At 45.5% G+C, this 26,059-nt stretch overlaps 1 protein-coding gene across 1 annotated transcript in view; it reads right to left on the bottom strand.

Moving 5' to 3' along the window:
- LOC145513862 (choline/ethanolamine transporter FLVCR2-like) overlaps positions 1-26,059 on the bottom strand; it is a 68,091-nt gene that overhangs the window by 5,307 nt on the left and 36,725 nt on the right. Inside the window, 5 exon segments of the mRNA XM_081510798.1 lie at positions 52-151; positions 302-407; positions 1,509-1,619; positions 4,545-4,648; positions 5,829-5,896. Of these exon segments, the coding sequence (XP_081366924.1) occupies positions 52-151; positions 302-407; positions 1,509-1,619; positions 4,545-4,648; positions 5,829-5,896 (489 nt within the window).

Raw genomic sequence — 26,059 nt, 5'->3', positions numbered from 1 at the left:
ATAAACTCAGGCACAGTCAGAGCATCACGTTGTCCTGAGGCCCCGACTCACCAGTGAGCACTGCTCCAAGGGTCAGGAAGATGTTCCCAGGCATGGTTCCATACTTGTCGATAATCTGGCCCTGGGAGATGGTGAAGGTGATCCCGAATACCTGCAAAGACACGGAGAAGACTGGAAACAGGGGCCCAGCCAAGCAGCCCACAGGGGAGCTGAGCTGCCCTTATGCAGCGCCTGCACCCGCCGAGCCCAGGAGGGAACAAAGACCCACGGCTTCAAGGCCACCACCCAACGAGAGGCCTACCTGGGCAGACACGTTGAGGTGACCAGACGACATGCCTTCTGATTCCGGGTATGTCAGCTCCACGGCAAACTCAAACCCCAGAGCGAGATAGCCGGTTATGGAGAAGCTGATGACCAGATCACAGAAAGAAGGTAATGGAGGACTTCCAGAACAAGGAGGACAGGAGCCCATCTCCTCCGTACCACAACTTTGCCTGCTTTCTTTCTTCCCATCAAGACATTCCAGGCCCTTGAAAATCAGGCCCGGCCAAGGAAAGAGGGACCCTTGCAGGCCAGAAAGAAGCTGAGGCTATTTTCTCAGAGGCCCTTTGGGGGTCCCTGTTCCTTCTGCATCCAACCATCAGTTAGACAGGGTCAGCATTTACAGGAAGGGTTGGGATGCCTGGAGTGTTCAGCCCTCAGCTGAGAACTGCTGTGTGATGGGTACACAGCCCTGGGTTGGCAGGGAAAGTGCTTGGATATTGACCAGCCTCTCTGTGGCTCTCTGGGACTCAAGAGGAGGGGCTCGGAGTCTTGAGTGTCCTCCAGAGAGGTGCCAGCTAAGAAGGACTCAATCTCTCTCTCTCTCTCTCTCTCTCTCTCTCACACACACACACACACACAAACACAAACACACACTCACGTACGGCCCACAGGAAAATAACTGGGAGGTGACAATGAGCAGACATCCCTGTGGACAGGTTCTTTCTCATAGAACAGGTCTAGAAAATGCCAGTTCTATGATCTTACATCTGCACGACACCTTCTGCTGCTTTCACATCTGTTATCACTCTCATTACTTCTAACAACTGCATACATATGGCAGGCCACTCTTATCTTCTGGGTCTCAGAGCAGTTATGTGACATGCCTGTGGTTTTAGATAGTCCCCAGCATAACTGACATTAGGATCCACCCTTTCTGATTCCCAGCCCTGTGTGCTTTCTGTGACCCCTTCTTGTCCCAGGCAGAGCTCATAAAGACAAGACATTTCCTAGCCTTCTAGAGAATTGTGAAGGACACAGTCCATCTCATCAGCATGGATGGGCCTGGAAGCCCCCAGGGAGCCTTCTGAAATCTGACAAGTGAACATGACCTCTGGCTACCATTTCCATTTTTCTGGAGGTCAGTGAGAGGCAGCAGAGGGATTCCGATTGCTTCCTAGGAGGTCAGAGCTCTAGGAGCCATGCGGTGGTGCTTTCCAGTTAACCAGGTGAGAGGTGAAACTTACCCAATTATTCCAGCAGTGATGTATACTATCCACAGGTGTCCCAGGTTCAAGGTCCCTGTGTACCCCGCCATGCCCACCAGAGTCATGATGTAGAGTACCAGGGTGGTCTCCCTACAAAGAGAGGCAAAAGTTCTAAGTGACGGCCCGCAGACTTCACCAGGATCTTTCCTTCCTCCCTCCCACCCTCCTTCCCTTCCATCCTTTGGGCACCTACTATATGTCAAGTCCTCTGCTGTGTGCTGGGACATCTACTCACATGAACACTGTGTCCATGTGGTTAGTGGACAGAGGACCCATGATCACACAAATACTCCTTGTGCTCAGAGCTAGCAAGGGTCAGACCAGGACAGTATGAAGCCATCTGGAGGCATGTGTGTTCTGCGGTAGACCCCTCTCAACCGGATCACTCTGCACCTGGACTTGACATGTCCTACCTACATAAAAGAAGGGCACAGCTCTTTCGTCTCCTTCTCCTCCACCAAAAAAAAAAAAAGAAGAAGAAGAAAATGGGACACACACATAAGCTGTGGTCAAGTGGCGGTGGCATCAGAGGACCAAGAAGGCCATTCGGCTTGTCTGCATCGCCCCCCGACCCCAGGACAATGCCGGGCGGGGACCTGCCTGTGAGAGTCTCTGTCGTCTCCGAGGCCTTCCTGTTGCCACCTGCACACGTGCAGCACAGCTCTTCCCGCTGAATTGGGACTCCTCCACCCCTGACAGTGCAGCTGAGAGAACAGTCTCCAGCCCTGAACTAGCCCCTGACTCCAAAGCCCAAGGGAGACAGCCCCGCCCACTCCCGGGGGCTTGTCCCTCCATTGGCCCCTCAGAAGGCCCAGCGGTGCTGGCTTCTGTCTCGGGCTCACCCTGCTCGTGCCCCTCCACGCACCTCTCCCCGCAGGTTGCCCACTCAGGACTGCTGTGGCCCTGACTCCTGCACTGGGACCGGCACCCTCTCCCTGTCCTCCTGACTGAGGTCAGGGACTCGGCACCTCCTTGCACACTCGGGCCACGAGCATCAGTACTCAGACCGTGAAAGCTCAGAGCCTTCCTTCATCTCTGCGGGCGCCAGAAACACAGTGGGGCCAGCAGGTGTATACTGTGCTTATGTCAGACTCATACTGCAGTGATGGGATGCCAGAGATTCTGTGAGCCCTTTACATGCAGTTAGTATTTCATTCAACTCTTACAAAAGGCGTGCAAGAAAAGTCTGTACAACTATCCCAAATGTGACCAAAGAGGAAACATGAGGCTCAGGTTACATGTCCAAAGTCACCCATGCAGTAAATGCATAGCTAAGTTTTGAAGCCAGAGCTGGGATTGGAAATCTGTGCTCTTTCTACCCTCCCACACAGGAATACTAACACCCTGTTAGTCTTTGGAAAAGAACAACAGCCTCTGAAGGACACCCCTCCCTCCTGGGTCTTCAAAGCAGCTGCTGAGGTCAGAGGCCCTTCATCTCTTCTCCCCCTGCTCCCCGCATCCAGTCCCTCCCGCTGCAGAACCCAACCCTATGGACACCCATCTCCCTTGCTGACCCCACAAGCTCACCTTTTGCCACATTTCTTTACACACAGCTTCTTCTTAAACCACTAGCCTGTCTGCAAAACTATCTGTAGCCTCAGCCAGAGATAAACGGACCTGACCATCCAATTTCCAGTCTCCAAACCAATGGGGACACACCTGGGAGCCTCAGGGAGAAGGGACAGGCACCAAAATGCCCAGATGACAGAGCTCTCCCACCCTTTCTCTGCCCAAGTAGTGGAGCAGGGAGAAGACTGTCCGTGCTCACTGCAGGATGCAGACATCAAATGACACTAGGAACCAGTGTCAGCTAGACTCTGCAGTGTCCTCCCAGCCCATTCACTGTCTTTTCTGGTTCATCTGAATCATCTGGCTGCCCACATCCCAGACTAGTCAACATTCCAATCCCTTCTTTCTGTTGCCACAGAGCAAGCCTGGAAGAGAGATGCTGCTATTCCCCGGTTCAAGAGTGGCCAGTCCTCACTGCCTGAAACCAGCAACCAGCACATGGCAGAAACGAGGTGGCAGCCCAGCTCCACCAGCAGTAATTAGGTCCAGCCGGGCTCCTCCTTGTGTCCAGCCAGGCAGCCACGTCCCCAGGGAGAGCCTCAGTTGGCCTTTGCAGCCAGAGAGAGCCCTGGTCTGACCAGAGCCTCACAGAAGCGGGTTTGTGTGCAGAGAACAGGTCTGCCGCTGTCTGTCACCTCCAGACACTGGGAACTTTGGAGGCCTTGACAAAGCAGCCCAGAATACTGCCCTGCCCAGCACAGGACAGCCCAGGCAGCTGCCCCACTGAGCAGCATTAACTGAGCACCCAGTGGATACAGAGCACAGGACACGCACAAGTTGAGCCTCTGTTTTCAGAGCACTTTCTCCAAGGCTGGCTGCTGAATCAAGGCATCTGGGTTGATTTTTAAATGCAGACCCCCCTACTGATTTGACATCCATGAGGGGTGGGGCCCAGGGATCTGTATTTTTAGTAAGCATCTTGGCTTAGCCTGCAATCCACTAAAATCTTAGTGGCTCTTAGAAATGCACTGCGCAATCAGGACTAAACCATATCACAATAGTTACCAATGACGTGGAAGCAATTGAAAGGTAATACACTGAACATTGTTGGAAGCACAGAGCACCTTGGTTAACCCCACAGGGTCCATGAAGGAGCCATGGGAACCTGGCAATGGAACCACCTTCTCACCCCCACTCTTTGGCCTTTCCACACACGTCCAACTGCTGATCCTTTTCCATGTTTCTTTCCTCCTTCCTCTGCTCCTTCCATGATCTACTCATGATGGAACTCAGACAGGCCTGATGTCCTCTGTCTCTAATCTTCCTATGGTCCCCACAAGACAGGCACTGCTTTCCTCACTGAGCCTCCAAGAAGATACCTTTGAACTGCCTCCTTGACCACTCAGACCCCAGCTGCTGCAATCACATCCTTGGAGCCATATTCCTAATGAACATGTCATTTCAAAACAAGGTCTCCAATTCAGTCCAAAAGAAAAAGTCACTTACTTGTAGGTTCTGGTCCTATCCAGCCAGATGCTTGAGATCACAGCCCCAAGCATCCCTGCCACGGCGACGGTCAGGCCGATTCTTCCAACTATCACACCTTCCCCCTGGAATAGCCACAGCCCCAAGGATCACTCAAGGATGGAACAAGACATCTGATAGGGCATAGTCACCAGCAGGCAAAGGGGTAAAGGCAAGTAACTGACGTGCAATTAGAGCCAGTTCTCAGAAAGCATTAGAACAAGATGACCTGTAAGAAGCTGTCAGTGGGGACAGAATCCTAGAATAATTGCTCCTCCCAACATAATATAACCCAGTATGGATTATACTGGATCCTGGGGGAAAATAAATTCTATCCTAGGACCACTTTTAGATAGGTTTTTTAAAATGTAATTTTTATAGGAAACCTTTGTCATTATTCCCATTTCTAAGATGGAAAAACAGTATCTATATCCAAAGATTCCATACTTAGATTTTCTTTCAGCCAGCAGTGCTAAAGGGATAGAAAGATAATAATTATATATATTTAAAGTGTTTTTAGAAGCCAGACAGCATGCTGGGGATTTTTATATCATCATCTCATTTAATTCTCCTAATTCCCCACCATAAGGTTAGGAAACAATATCCCCCATATACTCACATGAAGACACCGATGCACAGTGAGATTAGCCCACTAGCCGAAGGTCACAGGGCCTTTATTAAGTGCAGAGGTAGGATTTGAACTCAGAGCTGTCAACCTCCAACACTGGAACACTCATTCATGGTGGCCCACTCTCCCACAAGCATGATACCCCTGATTTTTAAAAGAGGGCTGGGCCTTGGATTCCTGATTCTAAATACTCAGAGTCCCATTCCCAGCCCTCCCTGGTTCTGGAAACATTTACAACATGCTTTCTGTTGAGCCATTAAGTGTTTAAAATTAAACCTTGCCCACATTTCACAACTTACATATTTCATCTGTGATTCTATGTGTATATATATGTTTGTCTACTATGTTGTCTGGCACCATGTTATGTACTTTACATACATATATCTTAGTATTTACTTTCTAAGCCTCAACTAATCTTTCAATAAGTAATTAGGCTTCTTTTGAGAAAAGAGAATGAGAGCTAAGAGACATAAACCAGCTTATCACATATCTGAGTTCCACTGGCGATGGGGCTGAGACCCAGAACCACCTCCCTCCAAATCCTGGAGCACACACCATAGCATGCTGCTGCCCCAGCTCCTGCCCAGACTAGAAATCACCCTCTCCCAGGACCCAGCAGTTTTGGGGAACACCCTTACCACGTAGTGGAAGATCACCATGCGATTCAGCAGGGTGCACAAGGCATAAAAAGCACCAGCATTCAGACCTGAAGGAGGCAGGGAGAAACATAGAGTTAGGGTCCTTCTCCTGCTGGGGCCATTGCTGACTTCTGCCCCCAGAGGTGAGAGGTCAGAAACGCTCACCTCCTTACAGTGGGAATGGTGCCCCCAGAGAAGAAGAAATGCTCCGAACAACCGAAAGTAATCACTTTAATCTCTTCTTAACCACACAGCATTGCCCTCTCATCCCTTTAGCTCTGTCCTGGAAACACAGGCTCCAGAAAGTGCATATTATTCCCAGTCAGAACTGTCTACATCCCTCTTAAGGGTTGGCCTGACCTAAGGGTTCAGTGAAACTACTGGACACCTTCTACCCCCTTGATGACCTATGCCCTCTCCAGAATGCTCCAGACCTCTGACCCCTGACAACACTCCCTCTGCAGGTAGATTGTCACCCTCTTTCCAACATCCTTCTTTCAACTCTCTTCTCAGATTCCATATCACCCCAAATCTTATATTTGAAATCAGAAAGGACCCTAAAGAACATCTAGTTGACTCTCCTGATTCATTGATTCATCCATCAAGTAAATGGAGCACCTAGAATATATTGTAGTGATCGGTGTCATTAGAGAATGAGGCCATTTGTCCAAAACCGCATAGTGACTTTGTCACTAAGATGAGCCTAAAACTGATCCAAAGGAAAGGACCTCCTACCCTCCCTTCATAATAATGATTATGATGGTGGTGAGGCTCACACGACTACCACTGGCATACTTGGCATTGGGTCCACTTAGAAAGATGTAAGACCGGACACAGTGCCCAGGTAGGGCAGCCTCAGGAATTGATGGTGATGGCTGATGGTGATGATGGTGGTAATAGTGGTGATGGTGGCGGTGGTGGTGATGGCTGATGATGATGGTGGTGATGATGATGGTGGTGATGGTGATGCTGGTGGTGAGGGCAGTGGCACATCATTCTGTGCTAGACACTTTTCTAAACACATTACAATCTTAATAACAACCCTAGAAAGTAGGTCATATTCTCTTCCAATTTTATAGATGTGAAAGGTACACTCGGATTTGGAAAACAAATATACAGAGGTCAGTCTGGAAGACTCACTCTGGGTCTTTTTAATTTCAGCTAATTTTGAGGCTCCCATGACTGCCACTGGCACACCTGGCATTAGGTCCATTTTGAAGGATGTAAGAGACAGGACATGGTGCCCAGGCAAGGCAGCCTCAGGTACCCCTCTTCACTGGAGCCAGTCCACAGGACCCCAGGCCACAGAGCCACTCAGAAGCCATTCTCTTTTGCCCCCCCCAAGCCCATGGCTCAGTGCAGGGAAAGGTGGGCATAGCCCCCACCCTTCCTTAACCCCTCCCAGGAGCCACTATTGTTTGTAATTCATGCACAGGCATAGTTGCCAGGATCTCCATAAAGGACAGGCCAGTGGAAAGAGTCACTGTGCTCAGAGAAGGACAATGAACAGCTTCCCAACAAGGGTGAGAAGATGGCCCAGGAGGGGGAACAAGCTGGTAGGAGTAGGACGTGGAGCTCATCTTCTCCCACCAAAACATTAGAAACACACCCGCCATAGAACAAATCACACAGAACAGCTACTGAACACTGACAGAAGCCCTTAGACTCCCATAAAGACAAGAAAACCTCCACAAAGAAGGAATCAGGGTGAGGCCTCTGCCCCAGGAGGGAGCTGTGAAGGAGGGAAGGTTCCTGCACCTGGGGAAGCCTCCTCACCAGCAGGGGGATAAGACTGGATAGAGGAAGAGCTTCTGAGCCCAGGAGGAGAGCAGACTGGTTTGTCAAAGGCAAAAAGGAGAATGACCCATACAGAAGGCCACCGTCTCCCGGCACCTTCCAGCCTGAGATACTCCTCCGTCGGTCCAGGCGGGGACCGGATGATGAAGCTCAGGCTTCAGAAGTCAGACCCGGGGAGAGGACCAGGGTTGGCTGCGTGAAAATAGCCTGAATAGGTGACTGCGGCAACGGAGGATGTACTTAGAAGATGCTTGGGCCTGCCAGAGAGGCAAGGTGCCATTACTGGGGGCACATGAGGAGAGGGACAGGACCACCATAAGAGCTTCTTCCCTGTGAGCACGCCCAGGAAATAGTACACCACTTACAGGAGGTCTAAGGACAGCACAAGTCACCACTGTCCTGGTGGGCTCCAGGGGCAGGCACAGATTGCCACTAGGAGACCCATGAGTAGGCGCCAGGCCCTGTTCCCACTGTTCTGGGGGCACGCAAGGCCTGCTGATACTGCGCATCCCATATCACGGGGCTAACAGCCAGCACATATTGAAGGAAGAGGCAGCAAGCATCTAAACTAAAAACAGCCCCTCGAATCCAGAAAAGAGGGCAGAGCAGAAGGACTTGAGCTCACTTCCTCTGCAAAAATGCCAAACTTGGAAAAAGAATGAAGGCACAGGCTGAGAACTTACAAGAGAGGCTCAACAAAGAGCTAGGAAATACAAAGAACAAAAAGAGGTGAACAATACAGTAACTGCTATAAAAAATACCCCAGGAGGAATCGATAGCAGAATAACTGAGGCAGAAGAGCAAATAAGTGAGGTGGGAGACAGAATGATGGAAATCACTGCTGTGGGACAGAATAAAGAAAAAAGAATGGAAAGAAATGAGGGCAGTCTCAGAGACTTCTGGGACAACATTAAACATACCAACACTTGCATTATAGGGGTCCAAAAGGAGAAGAGAGGGCCTGAGAAAATATTTGAAGAGATTATAGTCAAAAAGTTTCCTAATATGAGAAAGTAAACACTCACTCAAGTCCAGGAAGCAGAGAGAGTCCCATTCAAAATAAACCCAAGGAGAACATGCAGAGACACATACTAATCAAACTGACAAAAATTAAAGACAAAGAAAAACTGTTAAAAGCAACCAGGGAGAAGCAACAAATAACATCCAAGGGAACTCCCATAAGGTTGTCATTGTTGTTCAGTTGCTAAGTCATATCCAATTCTTTGTGACCCCATGGACTACAGCATGCCAGGCTCCCCTGTCCTACACTATCTCCTGGAGTTTGCTCAAACTCATGTCCATTGAGTTGGTGATGCTATCCGACCATCTCATCCTCTGTTACCCCTTCTCCCCTGCCCTCAATCTTTCCCATAAGGTTATCAGCTGATTTTTCAGCAGAAACTTTGCTGGGCAGAAGGGAATGGCATAATATATTTGAAGTAATGAAAAGGAATAACCTACAACCAAGAATACACCACCTAGACAGGTCATTCAGATTTGATGGAGATATCAAGCAGAAGCCAAAAGAATTCAGCACCACCAAACCAGTGTTATAACAAATCCTAAAGGAATTCTCTAGGCAGGAAAAAAAAGAAAAGGCAACTAGAATCAAGAAAATTGCAAATGGGGAAGCTCACTCGTAAAGACAAACATAAAGGTAGGAAATAATCCACACACACATGCGATATCAAAACCAGCAATCATGAGGAGCATACAAATGCAGGATATTGGAAATGCACTTGAAATCAGAAGATCAGCAACTTAAAACAACCTTGTATATATATAGACTGCTATATCAAAAGCGATGAAAACCACAAACCAAAAATCTATAATAGATACACAACAACAAAAACAGCAATCCAAACACATCACTATAGAGAGACATCCAATCACAAGAGAAGAGAATAAAAGAGGAAGGGAAGAAAAAAGACTTTCAAAAACAAATCCTAAACAATTAACAAAATGGCAATAAGAACATTCGAATTGATAATTACCTTAAATGTAAATAGATTAAATCCTCCACCCAAAAGACATAGACTGGCTGAATGGACACAAAAACAAGACCCATATATATGCTGTCTACAAGAGAAGAGACCCACTTCAGATCTAGGGACACCTACAGACTGAAAGGGAGGGGATGGAAAAAGAAATATCCCATGCAAATGGAAATCAAGAGAAAGCTAGAGCAATACTCATATCAGAAAAAATAGACTTTAAATAAAGAATATTACAAGATACAAAGAAGGACACTACATAATGATCAAGGGATATATAAAAATTATATACACATATATACGCACTCAACATAGAAGCACCCCAATACATAAGTCAAATGGTAACAACCATACAGGAGAAATTGACAGTAACACAATAATAGTAGGGACTTTGAAGCTGGTTCTTTGAAAAGATAAGCAATATTGATAAACCTTTAGCTAGATTCATCACGAAAAAAGTTAAAGAACACAAAATCATAAATTAGAAATGAAAGAGGAGAAGTTAAAACTGATGCCTGCTAAGTCAGGTCAGCCGTGTCCGATTCTGTGTGACCCCATAGACGGCAGCCCACCAGGCTCCCGTCCCTGGGATTCTCCAGGCAAGATTACTGGAGTGGGTTGCCATTTCCTTCTCCAACAAACTGATGCCACATAAATACAAAGTTTCATAAGGAGACTACTATAAAAAACTATATGCCAATAAATGAACAACCTTGAAGAAATGGACAAATTTTTAGAAAGACACAACCTTCTAAAACTGAACCAGGAAAAAGTAGAAAATATGAACAGACCAATTACAAGTACTGAAATTAAAACAGTGACTTAAAACTCCCAACAGGGACTTCTCTGGTGGTCCAGTGGTTAAAATCTGCCTTCCAATGTAAGAGGGATGTGGGTTCAATCCCTGGTCAGAGAACTAAAATCCCATATGCTGTGTGAGCAAACAAATAAACAAAAAACATAAAAACTACAATGCAGTACACCCAGTTAAACTTGAATTTCAGGAAAACAATTTTTTAGTATAAAAATGCCCCAAGTCCAGATACATCAGGTCTCTTCTTTCATATTTCCAGTTGAAGTACACGCCTGGACACATCTGCTTCTTACCATACCTGATGTTGTATTGCATTCAGGTAAAAAAGGAGCCCAGTTAGCAGTTGAAGGTTTGGTTGGGGAGTGACTCAGGTAGTAAGACTCATGTAAACATCCATCTATCCATTCATTCAATCACCCATCTAACAACAGTCAGGTTGGAGTACCTACTCCAGGCTATAATACCTGCCACTGCTGAGGAAATATACAGGTAAAGAGACATAAATCCCTACTTTCAGGGAGAAGATAGTTTGTGGGAAAGAGATCTGGAAATGACTTGTGGTATCTGACTATTTGTGACCCCACGGACTGTAGCCCACCAGGCTCCTCCATCCATGGGATTCTCCAGGCAAGAGTACTGGAGTGGGTTGCCATTTCTTTCTCCAGAGATGTACTAAGAAAAGCACAATAAACAGGCACGGGTCACAGCAAACATCCTCTTCCAACAACACAAGAGAAAACTCTACACATGGACATCACCAGATGGTCAACACCGAAATTAGATTGATTATATTCTTTGCAGCCAAAGATGGAGAAGCTCTATACAGTCAGCAAAAACAAGACCGGGAGCGGACTGTGGCTCAGATCATGAACTGCTTATTGCCAACTTCAGACTTAAATTGAAGAAAGTGGGGAAAACCACTAGACCATTCAGGTATGACCTAAATCAAATCCCTTATGATTATACAGTGGAAGTGAGAAATAGATTTAAGGGACTAGATCTGATAGACAAAGTACCTGATGAACTATGGACAGAGGTTCGTGACATTGTACAGGAGACAGGGATCAAGACCATCCAGTCCATTAAAGGACCACAACAATTGGCACGCCAGAACAGGGACTTGCGATACGGCAGGTCGGGCAGAGTGACCCTGGAAAGCTTATTGAAGCTGGTAAGTACTAAAGACATGGGTATTACGGCGAGCCTGTGCAGGCTGTTAAATATTTTCGACATAGATTTTACGGAGGAAAAGCGCCATCACTTTTCTAATTTTCTTTATCAATTATTTAAAGCTCAGGGATTTTCAGTTTCGCACCAGGATATAGAGGCTTGCCTTCAAACAGTGGTTGAATGTAACCCTTGGTTCCCTGAGGAAGGCAGTACTGATTTAGAAGTCTGGCATCAGGTTAGAAAAAATGTTAAGCGAGCCGCCAGGCGGGGGAAAGACACTCCCACAGATTTCTGGCCTCTGTGGGCTCTTATTGAAACTGTGCTTCTGCCACTTAACCCTGGCCCTCCTGATGTTCAGCAACAGGCAGAATACTTAGTACATGAACATGAACTAAAAGATGAAACCTTACAATAGGCCCAATTAGAACAACATAATATATAAACTAACCCTCCCTCGGTTGTTCCAAGCTCTCCCCGTACGCCAGCAGACACCAATTTTAAAGCCTCTCCTTTGCTAGAACCTAATGATGTTAGCAACGACTCCCCTAAGCAATCTCCTTCGCGACAGAGGTTTTCTGAATGGCTGGCTTCTCAATCACAAATCTCCGAAGCCGATAGTTTTTCCGCTTTTCCAGTTTTAAGAAATCCTGATGCTCAAGGGCACGTAATACCTCAACATGAGGCTATGAACTTTTATCATATGCAACAAATAAAAAAGGCTATAACTATGTACAGCCCACATTCACCTTTTACTAAAGTACTTCTAAATTCTATTACATGCACTCGGGGAAATTTTGTTCCCCGTGATTGACGTACTTTAATAAAAGCTCTCCTTAAACCAGGAGAATATCTGCAGTGGACAATGTGGTTTCATGACACAGCCAGAGATCATGCTAACAGAAATGCTGGAGCTGGCGCTCCCTAAAATCAAATTACTTTTGAGATGTTAACTGGTACGGGACCATTTGACGCTTTAGAAGCTCAAATACAGTGCCCTCCGTTGCTATATGAACAAGTAAGAGCATGGCCCTTGAAGCTTGGGAGCGAATAACTCCTCAAGGGGAACCTACAGGTAGCTACACTAAAATATTGCAGGGACCTAATGAAGCATATGCTGATTTTTTAGCTAGATCACAAGCTGCTATTTCCTATACTGTAATTGGAGATGAAGCTAAAAAACAACTAGAGAAACTACTTGCTTATGAGAATGCAAATCAGGAACGCCAAAAGGCCATAGCTCCTATTCGAGAGACAGGGACTGTTATAGATTATTTGAAGCCTTGTCGCAATCTAGGATCAGAAACTCAAAAGATGCAAATGCTAGCTGAAACAATGGTTGCTGCCCTTAAAAAGGGAAATGAAGGATGTTTTACATGTGGAGATAAAAACCATTTTAAAAGGGATTGCCCTAAGAAGGCTGATAAAAAGCCTTTCAATATCTGTCCTCGCTGTGGTAGAGGAATGCATTGGGCCAAAGACTGTAAATCTAAATTTGACATTGAAGGGAAACCTGTTCCGGGAAACTCCAAGCAGGGGACCCCCCAGGTCCCCTTCAACAAAAACCAGGGGCAAATTCCATCTTTTCCCCCAAACCCTCAACATCCGGCAGTGCTGCCGTCGACCTACCAGCCATAAATGACTTTCTGCTTTACCCTCAGGCAGTCCCATCTAGAATACCTACGGGTTTGTTTGGACCGCTGCCCCCACAAACTTTCGGTCTTTTACTTGGCCGATCTAGTTTGACTTCTAAAGGAATTACTGTTCATCCTGGAGTAATTGATTCAGATTATAGAGGAGAAATTCAACTTATGATGTCATCCCAGATTTTATGGCGATTCAAAAAGGGGGACAAAATTGCTCAATTACTTCTTTTACCTTACATTTCTATTAACTCTTCTAAAGATGTACGGACGGGCGGATTCGGCAGTATGGATCAAAAACAATCCTTGTGGACTTTGTTAATATCTGAATTTGCCCGACTGAATATTGATATCAAAATTAATGGTAAAAAATTTTCTGGTCTCCTTGACACTGGATCTGATATTACTATCATTTCCAAACATTTATGGCCCAAATCTTGGCCTATACAACAAATCTCTTGCCAAATTGCAGGAATTTCTCAAACTAAAATACAGGAGGTTTATCAAAGTACTCAAATATATCCATGTGAGGGACCAGAAGGCCAACCTGCAACACTAAAACCTTATGTGATAGATGCCCCCCTTAATTTAATAGGGAGAGACTTACTTATGCAATGGCAGACTCAAATTCATATTCCACATTTTTCCTAGGGGCCACTGCTCATTTAACAAATAATGCATGTATTAAAATAACTTGGAAAAATGACAAGCCGATTTGGACAGAGCAGTGGCCCCTCACGAAAGAGAAATTACAGGCAGCTAAAGAACTTATATATACACAACTAGAATTAAGACATATTGAGGAACCTTGTTCTCCTCAGAACTCTCCTATTTTTGTTATAAGAAAGAAATCTAACAAATGGCGTCTCCTAACAGACCTTAGAAAAGTTAATGCATCCATGAAACCTATGGGTGCATTACAACCAGGAATGCCATCACCTACTACTATTCCTCAAAATTGGCACATTATTATTATTTACAGGATTGCTTTTTTAATATACCTCTACACCCTTTAGATCAAGAGAGATTCGCCTTCTCTCTCCCTTATCCTAATCATATCGGGCCTCATAAACAGTACCAATGGACCGTGCTGCCACAAGGGATGATGCGTTCTCCCACCTTGTGTCAGGACTACGTAGCTAAAGCCCTTGAGCCTGTGAGAAAACAATTTCCTAACTTTCTTGTTATTCACTCTATGGATGACATATCATTTTCAGCTCCATCTGTCTTAGAAACACAACACATGTTTGACATAGCTCAATTATGCTTAAAAGACTCTGGGTTAATTATTGCCCCTGACAAAATTCAAACCTCTACACCTTACCATTACTTGGGGTTCGTTGTTAATCGACAACAGATTACTCCTCAGCTAACCCAAATCCGTCCTGATAAATTATCAACCTTAAATGATTTTCAAAAACTCTTAGGTGATATAAATTGGATTAGACCTTCCTCAGGCATTGCTGATTACCAATTGAATAACCTATTTAATACTTTAAAGTGAAGTGAAGTCACTCAGTCGTGTCCGACTCTTTGCGACCCCATGGACTGTAGCCCACCAAGCTCCTCCGTCCATGGATTTTCCAGGCAAGAGTACTGGAGTGGGTTGCCATTTCCTTCTCCAGGAGATCTTCCCGACCCAGGGATTGAACCCGGGTCTCCCGCATTGGAGGCAGAAACTTTTACCTTCTGAGCCACCAGGGAAGTCCAATACTTTAAAAGGAGATCCCGATTTAAATAGCCCTTGTTCAGTTTCTCAAGAGGCACGAGAGGAACTCGATTTAGTACAAAATAAATTACAACAACAGTTTCTTGCTTGCATCAGACTAGATTTACCTCTAGATTTATTTATACTCCCCTCTCTCTCCATTCTCCCACAGGGCTTCTTGCTCAACAAGAGCATCCAACAGAATGGATCTCTACCCGTTTTAGGGGAATAAAGTCACTTACACCCTATCTTGATCTAATTGCTCTAATTATTATCAATGGTAGAAACAGGACTAAAACTCTAATTGGCTCTGATCCTCATAAAATTGTAATACCTATCAATAAATCTCAATTTGAGAATGCATTACAAACTTCTACCGATTTCCAAGTAGCTTTTCTGGAATATTTTGGAGAAATTTCATTTCATTATCCTTCTGGTAAGCTGTGGAATTTCTTCAAAAATACTGAATTTAATATTTCCCGCGTTATCAGCTCAGCCTATACCACAAGCTGAGGTCTTTTATGTAGATGGGACTAAAAATGCCAAAGTTTCATTCTGGTCTCTTAAGGAATATAAAGCCTTTTATACTACATTTCATTCCGCTCAACAAAATGAATTGTATGCTCTTATTCAAGTCATTTGCCTGCATCCTTACCCCATTAATATAGTCTCTGATTCCTTATATTCAGTTTCTGTATTAAAAAAATATAGCAACCTCCACCATAAACTCCAATCAACCTATTATTCAACAACTTTTTTTCGAATTGCAATCCTTAATCAGAAACCACACTTATCCCATTTATATTACCCATATGCGAGCACACTCCTGTGTCTTCCCGGCCCTATGACTTATGTACAAGCTGACAAACTTGTTTCTTTTGCTACTCCAGAGGAACAGCACGTTCTGTTACATAATAACGCTGGCTCCCTACACCAGCTATGGAAAATCCCATACCACCAGGCTAAAGAAATTATTAATAAATGCTCCACTTGTAGACCCTTATATCTTCGACCCATCACACAAGGAATTAATCCTGGCGGTTTGCAACCTCATGAATTATGGCAGATGGATGTCACCCAGTGCCCTGAGCTTTCTCCTTCTTCTTTCTTACACGTCTGTATTGATACCAATTCTTCTTTTATTTGGGCCACACCTCTTTGGGGTGAAGCTGCACAACACCTCGTTACTCACTTACTAGCTTGTTTTGCGATAATGGGAACTCCTAGTTCTATTAAAACAGACAATGGCCCTGCCTATATTTCTAGGCACTTTAAACAGTTTTTACAATCATTCTCTATTAAACATATTACAGGTATTCCTTATAATCCACAGGCACAAGGTATAGTTGAATGAGCACATCACACACTAAAATTGCAAACAAAAAAGTTAAAAAGGGGGGGAATACACAGACACACTACTTTCGTCCTTATCTAAAGCAGACGTCACTAGATTCCAGCATAAGATATTTTCTAAACCTGTAACTATTGTTAATACAGCTTTATTTGTCTTAAATTTTTTAAACTTACCACAGGGAGAGATTTTAACAAGAGCAGAAAAACATTTTGAGGAATTGAAGGACACTTCTCAACAAAACAATGGAAATCCGGGAAACTAATTTTACAGGGAAAGGGGTATTCTTGTGTCTCCCCAGATGGATCCAATGAGCTCACATGGCTCCCCCTTCGGAAAATTCGACCCAAGGGGGCCCCCAGCCTTCAATACAGAAACGAAACAACAAAAACCCCAGGAGGAAGAAATTCCAATACGGGCCATGGCAGCTCTAAAGATCTCCAGGAAGCGCCACCCTAGGCAACATCAACCTTATAACCTCCCCACTTGGGGACAAATAAAAACCCTTACTAATTGAGCTAAAAATTTGTTCTCTCCACAGGGAATGCCGCAGAATCCAAAAAACATTTTCCTAGCCATGCTTAGCTTGGGTGCTTGTGCCACCCCTTCGCCCGAGGAAATTAATCATTCATACCCAACCCCTTTTTTTACTACAGGTGATAAAATGGATGAAGAGAAGATCAATTGTTCTACCAATGGCTCTATACATATGTCCTCTTCCTAGAGCATTAAAGGGCCCTCACACCCTGAAGTAGAAGAAAAACTAATTAACATTTCTCTAGGGTATGAAGTCCTTCCTTCTCCTTCGTGCATGGGACCAATAGAATTCCGACAAACTTCGGCTTTCGCCCTGCCTCCCAAAAAAGACTTTGCTTAAATTGTAAACCATGGTTACACTACAAAAACCTTAGGGAAAGAATTCATTACCATGACAAAGGACTTCTTGAGTGACTTAACAGAAAAATCTCCCCACCTCGCCTTCAAATCAATAAACAGATTGGGCGTAAACTACAAGACACCTGGAAACCTGTTGCGAGCACCTAAAACCTGAAACTTGGAACGGACATTTTACAAGGACATGCTAATAAGACTTTATCTTCCGTAACCTGTAGTAATTGCTAACTATATACGTCTTAAGAAATGATTCCCTTTTGATTGTGATTGTGATTCTACTCAATATTGTGTTACTCCTGTTCAATCTAATTATAGTACCTACAGCTGGGTACAAATCAAAATTCATTTATGAAACAAACATAATAATGTCTCTCTGTATGTACAAAAAGAACGCCTTGTTAAAACGTCTGCCTTCTTCCACTAATCTAGAGACTTCAGCTGAGCAACTAGCAGTTTAATTATCTGGGCTAAAACCACAAGGTTGATTTCAAAATATTATTCACAGTATCGGGTCTCAAACTGTAAATTTGGTGTTTGTCTTGGTGACTTTATTTGTTGTTTACCGTTGCCTTTCTATAAGATTCAGTTCAGTTCAGTCGCTCAGTCATGTCCGACTCTCTGCGACCCCATGAATTGCAGCACGCCAGGCCTCTCTGTCCATCACCAACTCCCAGAGTCTACCCAAACCCATGTTCATCGAGTCAGTGATGCCCTCCAACCATCTCATCCTCTGTCGTCCCCTTCTCCTCCCGCCCCCAATCCTACCCAGCATTAGGGTCTTTTCCAATGAGTCAACTCTTCGCATGAGGTGACCAAAGTATTGGAGCTTCAGCTTCAACATCAGACCTTCCAATGAACACCCAGGATTGATCTCTTTTAGGATGGATTGATTGATCTATGATTGATCTATAGATCTAGATCTATAACTATATATAGATCTAGATCTATAGATATAGATGATTGATCTATAAGATTGGTTTATACTAAACAAACTCATATGGTCAGGACCTTTTTTACCAATATAATAAAACAGGGGGAGTTGTCAGGATACATTTAACAGGAGGCTTCCTGTGTGCTGTTTTCAGTCTTGCATGAATTCTATGTTCCTTAACAGCACCTGAATACAGGTGCTAGAGAGCTGGCAAGCCAGCTTTCGGGGATAATAGAAATTCGTGTATCTCATTCGTATGGAGATTCCATATTGTGAACAGCAGCCGTTTACAACTCTCTTCCCTTCTGATATGTAAAGTAATTTTTACAAACCCTCTCTTGAGAATGATTCTAGCCTCTGGCTTTCCAGATGACTTGTTAGATTTTTGATCCCTGTCTCTGCTAAAAAGGGCTATCTGTAAGAGAATATATATATGCCCACAATATGTTAAATAAATGCCTTTGTTCCATCAGAGCACTGGTCCCCGTGTTCTGCCTCTCTCTCTCTCTATCCCCTTCATGCGGCTCAGCCTTTTTTTCTTCCTTCTTTCACTTTCTTATGGGTTGACTCTGTACCCCCAAGTTCTGGTCCATTAAAGGACCTCAACAACAGGGAATCACAATCAACTGTGAAACAAATTGTCTTTTCCCTTAAAAGATAAACCCAAACTGAAAGGAGAGAATGTTCCTGGTTGTACAGAGCAGAGCAACTTGCCCTACTCTTGGAACTCCTAAATGTCGATTTCTTGCTCTGACTGCCAAGCGCTGGGGTAGCTGATGATGCTTCAGGGAATTTTGAAGGGAAGATTATCAGGACAAGTGGTTCCAGCAGCTGCTCGGGCCTTACCTGAAATTCTTCAACCAGGACCAGCTGGCCACAAGCAGCAGGGTTCTTGTCTGGCTTTGCTGAAATTGTTATTGAGTCAAGCTTGCTCTGCTCACCACATGACAGGCCAATACATCGGGAAATGATTTGTTGGGGCAAGGAATAACAACTTTAATCAGAAAGCTAGCAGACCAAGAAGATGGCGGTCTCATAAAACCATCTTCCCTCTGTCCCAACCCAGGCTCCTTTTACAGAAAGGAAGGTGATGGGCAGGGGCCCAATGCAATGCCAACCAATCACTGAGAGGGACTGTTAGTGGTCACTCGTTAACAGTTGCTCACTGATGGTTGCTTGCTTCGGGGAGGAGCCTGCCGCAACACTGACCACTGGCTGAGGGAGACTGCTGATGGTAGCTTACTAACACCTGCATACCTGCCCCTGCCCTATTACACAGCTTGTTCCCTGTGTTCCCATCTCCTCTGTTTATTTTGTTTGTCCTTCTCTTTCCTGAGGTGCCTCCCCTATGGGAGTTGCCCACTGCCTCCATCTCATGGAGACCATGGTTGGGGGGCACTCCTGTGCTGAGTCTGAATATGGATTCCTCTCCTCTCTAGGGCCCTCAATACAGAGAGTCTCCCAGTCCATCCTTGAAGGGGATGTGGACAGGGCCTGCTGAGGCCCAAGGCAGAAGGGAGACCCCTTCTTCTTAGAAGAGAGGATGGGATGAGAGCCTCCTGCCTGAATGTGAGGATGCCAGGCTCTGCCCTGGGGACATGGTTTTGTTACGAAGCCCAAGCCCAAGCAGTTCCGCTCCCTGAAGGACAGGTCAGTAAAGCAGAAGAAAAGGTCTGGGAACAAGGAGTAATGATTGTAATCAGTAAGCTAGCAGACCGAAAAGATGGAAGACTAACATCTCAGAAAACCATCTCTCCTCAGACCAAATTTGGGCTCTTTTTATACAAAACACTGAGAGGGGGAGGAGCTCACTGTAGCACTGACCAATCACTAAGCAGGACCACAAATGGTCACTGCTTGACAGTTGCTCTAAAATGGTTGCTTGCCTGGGGGAGGGGCCCACTGGGGCACCAACCAATGGCTGAATGGGACTGCTATAACTCCTGCCTGCCCCAGTACTATTTCAGTTTAAAATCAATTTTTCACTTCCCTGGAAATCAAGGCTGTATCTAGAGAGGCCACAAATGGTACCAGCCCCTCTCTAAGGAAAATGTCCATTTATCCATCTGGGTCCCATTTTGCTTCCTTGTGTATGTTTGTGGGTGTCCACTCTGTTGTTTTTCAGGCATTTTGATATATTTTGAGTACTTCCTAATCATTAGAAAATTTTAAAAGTTGCTCCATTAACACAAGACCTAACTATAAAACATGAGACAAGAGGAAGGTGATATTAAAAAGGTTTTTTTTTAACCTTAAAGACTACACATAAAAAGGGCTAGAACTGATAAAAGAATTCAGCAAGGTAGCAGGATATGAAATTAACAAACAGAAATCATTTTCATTTCTTTACACCAACAATGAAATATCAGAAAAGGAACAACAGAGGATGAGATGGTTGGGATGGCATTACCAACTCAAAGGACATGAGTTTGAGCAAATTCTGGGAGATAGTGAAGGGCAGGCAAGTCTGGTGTGCTGCAGTCCATTGGGTCGCAAAGAGTCGGACTTAGTGAATGAACAACAATAACAACAATGTTAACAAAAGGAATATCTTTTAACACTGCTCCAAAAAAAGACCAACATTTAGGAATAAACCTGACCAAGGAGGTGAAAAACTTTGTGGTGAGAACTATTTAATATAAAACATTAATAAAGGAAGATGTTTCAAAGAAGTGGGAAGTTGGATGCACGATACAGGGTGCTTGGGGCTGGTGCACCGGGATGACCCAGAGGGATGGAATGGGGAGGGAGGTGGGAGGGGGGTTTTGGAAGGGGAACACATGTACACCCATGGTGGATTCATGTCAATGTATGGCAAAACAAATACAATATTGTAAAGTTAAAAAATAAATAAACTAATTTTAAAAAGTAAAAAAAATTAACAGCAAAAAAAACAAAGAAATGGGAAGATACCCCATGTTGTTGGAATGGAACAATTAATACTGTTAAATGGCCATACTGTAATAGCACTGGCACAGATCTGAGCTATAGCAGCCCTGCTCAGCCATTGGTTGGCACTACAGTGGGCCCCTCCTCAAGCAAGCAACCATTTACAAGGAACTATACTTCAATAAACATAAATAAATAAAAAAGACTTGTGTGTGTGTATGTGCATAATCTACAGAAAGCCCATGGTGTGTAGGAACTGACATCCAGTTGTGAGCAAAACAGATGTCCTCCATGCCGAGAGCTTACACTCTTGGGAGGACAGCCAGCAGTCAAACAGTCACACCTGTAAATAAAATTGGGATTAAGTACTATAAGAGTTAATTGTAAGAATTTATAAAGAAAAACAGGTGAACTAGATCTCAAAGCAGATCATAAGAAAGACTGAGAACTAAGTAAGTGAAAGGGAGGGTGAGGATATTCCAGGCAGAGGAAACAGTGCATGCAAAGGCCCTGAGGCAGGAGGGAGCTAGTTCTTCATGTAGTTAAAGTCCATGTGACTGGAGCAGAGTGAGAGTGAAGATAAGACTGAAAGGAGGCAGCCATTAGTGCTGCAGGAATCATCAAGGACTTTTCGCTTTATCCTGAGAACACAGGGGAGCCACCGAGAGGTATGAGGCAGAGGAGGGTCAGCTTTGTCACTGGGAGAGGCTGCTCTGGCTGCTTCCTGGAGAAGCCAGTTGGGGTGGGCGGTGACCGAGGGGACAGAGAGACCTCTCCTGAGGCCGCTGTGTCACCCAGGTGAGAATGGAGCTTATGAACGGAACACGGGCAACAGCAGTAGGAAGGGGAGCAGTGGGCAGTGAGAGCGAGGGCTGGACGGGATTGGATGGGGAAAGGGAGGCACAGGGAGGACTCAGGATGATGCCCTTGGAGGGAGGGGAACGGCCTCCTCCTGGAAATCTTGCAGAGACAAATTGTACAGGAAAAGCGCCTGCATTATACCCGCACCTCCTGTTTCTCTCTCCTGCTTCTCTTTGGGCCTCCCACCCCTTCCTGAAGCTGCCTCAGGCTCTGCAGGGTCCAGAGGCTCCAGAAGCTGGCTGAAATCAGAGTGTGATTCCCATGAAAATCCAATAATGAAATTTGAATGGACAGTAAATCCTCTCAGGTTTCACTCTCTGGCTTCACACAACCTCGAGGCTTCAAGTGGGACACTTGGCTCAGGTTCACCTTAATTCTGGGAGTAAATGAGTAACTAGAAGAAACAAACAAGTCCAAAATGAAACCCAAGGATTTACGGATTCCCTGCAGCTTTCCCAAGTCGATAGCTAGGTGAGGTCCCTGCAGTTAATGCCACCAGCTACCTTGAGCTCCAAGCAGCCTTGAAAGTGCCTCCTGGCATCTCAAAAGGGAGACCAAGAATGCTGACTGCAGCCTAATTTTTGCAAGCATCTTTTCCTTTTACTGTTACTTTGACTGCAGATGACAGAAGCCCAACTTGAACCAGCTTAGGCACAAGGGGAGTGTGTTTTGAGGGCAGTGGGGTAGCTCAGACTTCAAGGAGGAGGTGACCAGGCAAGGGGCAGAAAGAGCAGAACATGCCTGATGCCCTGGGAACTGCCCCAGCCAGGGCTGGGTGGCACTCAGGACTCTTTCCTTCCCTCCGTCTCCCTGTGTCTCAGTCCCTCTGAGCTGCTGTAACCAACATACCTTACACATGGCAGAAACTCATTTCTCACAATTAGTGCTACAGGCTGGGAGGTCCCAGGTTCTAGGTGACGGCAGATTCCATCTCTGGTGAGGCCCAATTCCTGATCCTAGGAGACTTCTCTTGCTGTGTCCCCACATAGAGAAGGGGCGAGGAAGCTCTCTGGGGTCCTTTATATAAAGGCACTAATCCCTCAATGGGATGACCCAGAGGGATGGGATGGGGAGGGAGGTGGGTGGGGGGTCCAGGAAGGGGAACACATGTAAACTCATGGCTGATTCATGTCAATGTATGGCAAAAACTATTACAATATTGTAAAGTAATTAGCCCCCAACTAAAATAAATAAATTTATTTAAAAAAAAAAAAAGGCACTAATCCCATTCATGAGGCTTCCACCGTCATGACGCAGTCACCTCGTACAGGACACACCACCTAACACCATCACATGTGGGGGGAGTGAGGTTTCAGTTGATAAATTTTGGACACACAAACAGTTCATAGCATCCTGCGTGTCAGCTTTCTTTGTCTCTCTTCCTGAAGACTAGTTTTCTGCATGCTGAAGTTTCACCTTTTGACATCTTCAGCTGCCTGAGAAAGGCTGCCATGATGTTCTGACTAAATACAAACTCACAGAATACTAGCCCAGTCCTAGACTCATCAACCATGACCATGGGGTCAAGGGAGCCAATTCCATGGGGGCCACATTGGATTGGAGGAGGGCCAGTTCCCTTAAGGAGAGGGGCAATTAGCCAGGAGATGAGTCCAGCAGCATGTGAAAGTTAACTCATATATCCTGAGAATCAGGGGCCTGTAGAAGTGAGGGACCTGCTTCCCCTCTTCCTGGGGCTGGGAAGCATCCACATTTTCCTAATAAACACCATCACGTTTTCCACGGTAATGATCGGGACCATGTTGGAGGCTGCCTGTGTCAAATTTCTCACGCACGACAACTTGCGGATACTGCAGATGCCTCTAGAGTCTAAGCACAGCCCCATGTCTCTGCTGTTACAGATGTCCCTGTGACAACTCAGCTTCCTGGTCCCTCCGCCTCTCATTTCTCACTCTTTAATGTGCTTCTTAGTCCCCAGTGCTCCTAATATCTCCTTTACCTGCCCAGCGGGAGAGCACAAATGGCTTTCTAGCCTGCAGACTCGCTGACTGATCTCCTTTGGGGTATGAACCATGCACCAGGGGTGAGTGAGCTCATTTCAGACATGAGCAACACAAGGGCAGCCACCCAGCCGAGGCTAGCACGCACGCTGTCCAGTCCCAGGAGGACAGCCAGGCCCCTCCGGGAAGGGGTCACCCAGCCCCGTCTCTCCCCATTACTGCCCTTCCTCCAGCCCCTTTTCTGGCCAACCCCAATGGGATCCCTTACCCGCAGCTTGCTCCTCTGCATTCCTCCCTTAACTCTTAGGGCCGCCCTCACTGTGCCCCCTTCCCCGCAGCCCCTTCCTCTGTCTGCTCTTGTCTCAGCCTCCCCCATTAGCTCCCCCACCCCAACACCCTGCCCAGGGCCCCCGTCTCTCACTCACATCTCACCCCCCAACCCCACAACCACAGCACCTCAAAGTCAGCCCCCACCTCCCTGCCCCTCAGATTCCCCCGATCCACGTCCCCAGCCCAGCTCCCAGTCCCAGGCTGCCCCCTCCTCCTGTCCCTCCTCCCAAATAGCTGGGAAAAGAAGAGAAGTGAAAAGCAAAGGAGAAAAGGGAAGATATTCCCATCTGAATGCAGAGTTCCAAACAATAGCAAGGAGAGATAAGAAAGCTTTCCTCAGCGATCACTGCAAAGAAATAGAAGAAAACAACAGATCGGGAAAGACTAGAGATCTCTTCAAGAAAATTAGAGATACCAAGGGAACATTTCATGCAAAGATGGGCTGGATAAAGGACAGAAATGATATGGACCTAAAAGAAGCAGAAGATAGTAAGAAGAGGTGGCAAGAATACACAGAAGAACTGTACAAAAAAGATCTTCACGACCCAGATAATCACAATGGTGTGATCACTCACCTAGAGCCAGACATCCTGGAATGTGAAGTCAAGTGGGCCTTAGAAAGCATCACTATGAACAAAGCTAGTGGAGGTGATGGAATTCCACTTGAGCTATTTCAAATCCTCAAAGATGATGCTGTCAAAGTGCTGCACTCGATATGCCAGCAAATTTGGAAAACTCAGCAGTGGCCACGGGACTGGAAAAGGTCAGTTGTCATTCCAATCCCAAAGAAAGGTGATGCCAGAGAATGCTCAAACTACCACACAATTGCACTCATCTCACACGCTAGTGAAGTAATGCTCAAAATTCTCCAAGCCAGGCTTCAGCAATACGTGAACCGTGAACTTCCAGATGTTCAAGCTGGTTTTAGAAGAGGCAGAGGAACCAGAGATCAAATTGCCAACATCCACTGGATCATCGAAAAAGCAAGAGAGTTCCAGAAAAACCTCTATTTCTGCTTGATTGACTATGCCAAAGCCTTTGACTGTGTGGATCACAATAAACTGTGGAAAATTCTGAAAGAGATGGGAATACCAAACCATCTGACCTGTCTCTTGAGAAACCTGTATGCAGGTCAGGAAGCAACAGTTAGAACTGGGCATGGAACAACAGACTGGTTCCAAATAGGAAAAGGAGTACGTCAAGGCTGTATATCGTCACCCTGCTTATTTAACTTCTATGCAGAGTATATCATGAGAAACGCTGGGCTGGAAGAAGCATAAGCTGGAATCAAGTTGCTGGGAGAAATATCAATAACCTCAGATATGCAGATGACACCACCTTTATGGCAGAAAGTGAAGAAGAACTAAAGAGCCTCTTGATGAAAGTGAAAGAGGAGAGTGAAAAAGTTGGCTTAAAGCTCAACGTTTAGAAAAGAAAGATCATGGCATTTGGTCCCATCACTTCATGGGAAATAGATGGGAAAACAGTGGAAACGGTGTCAGACTTTATTTTTTGGGCTCCAAAATCACTGCTGATGGTGATTGCAGCCATGAAATTAAAAGACGCTTACTCCTTGGAAGGAAGGTTATGGCCAACCTAGATAGCATATTTAAAAGCAGAGACATTACTTTGCCAACAAAGGTCCGTCTAGTCAAGGCTATGGTTTTTCCAGTAGTCATGTATGGATGTGAGAGTTGGACGGTGAAGAAAACTGAGCGCTGAAGAATTGATGCTTTTGAACTGTGGTGTTGGAGAAGACTCTTGAGAGTCCCTTGGACTGCAAGGAGATCCAACCAGTCCATCCTAAAGGAGATCAGTCCTGGGTGTTCATTGGAAGGACTGATGTTGAAGCTGAAACTCCAATACTTTGGCCACCTCATGCGAAGAGTTGACT

This window comes from Giraffa tippelskirchi, chromosome 7 (genome assembly GCF_054371585.1).
Source record: "Giraffa tippelskirchi isolate mGirTip1 chromosome 7, T2T-mGirTip1v1.2.pri, whole genome shotgun sequence".
Lineage (NCBI taxonomy): Eukaryota > Metazoa > Chordata > Mammalia > Artiodactyla > Giraffidae > Giraffa > Giraffa tippelskirchi.
This window is presented reverse-complemented; position numbering and strand designations above follow the sequence as displayed.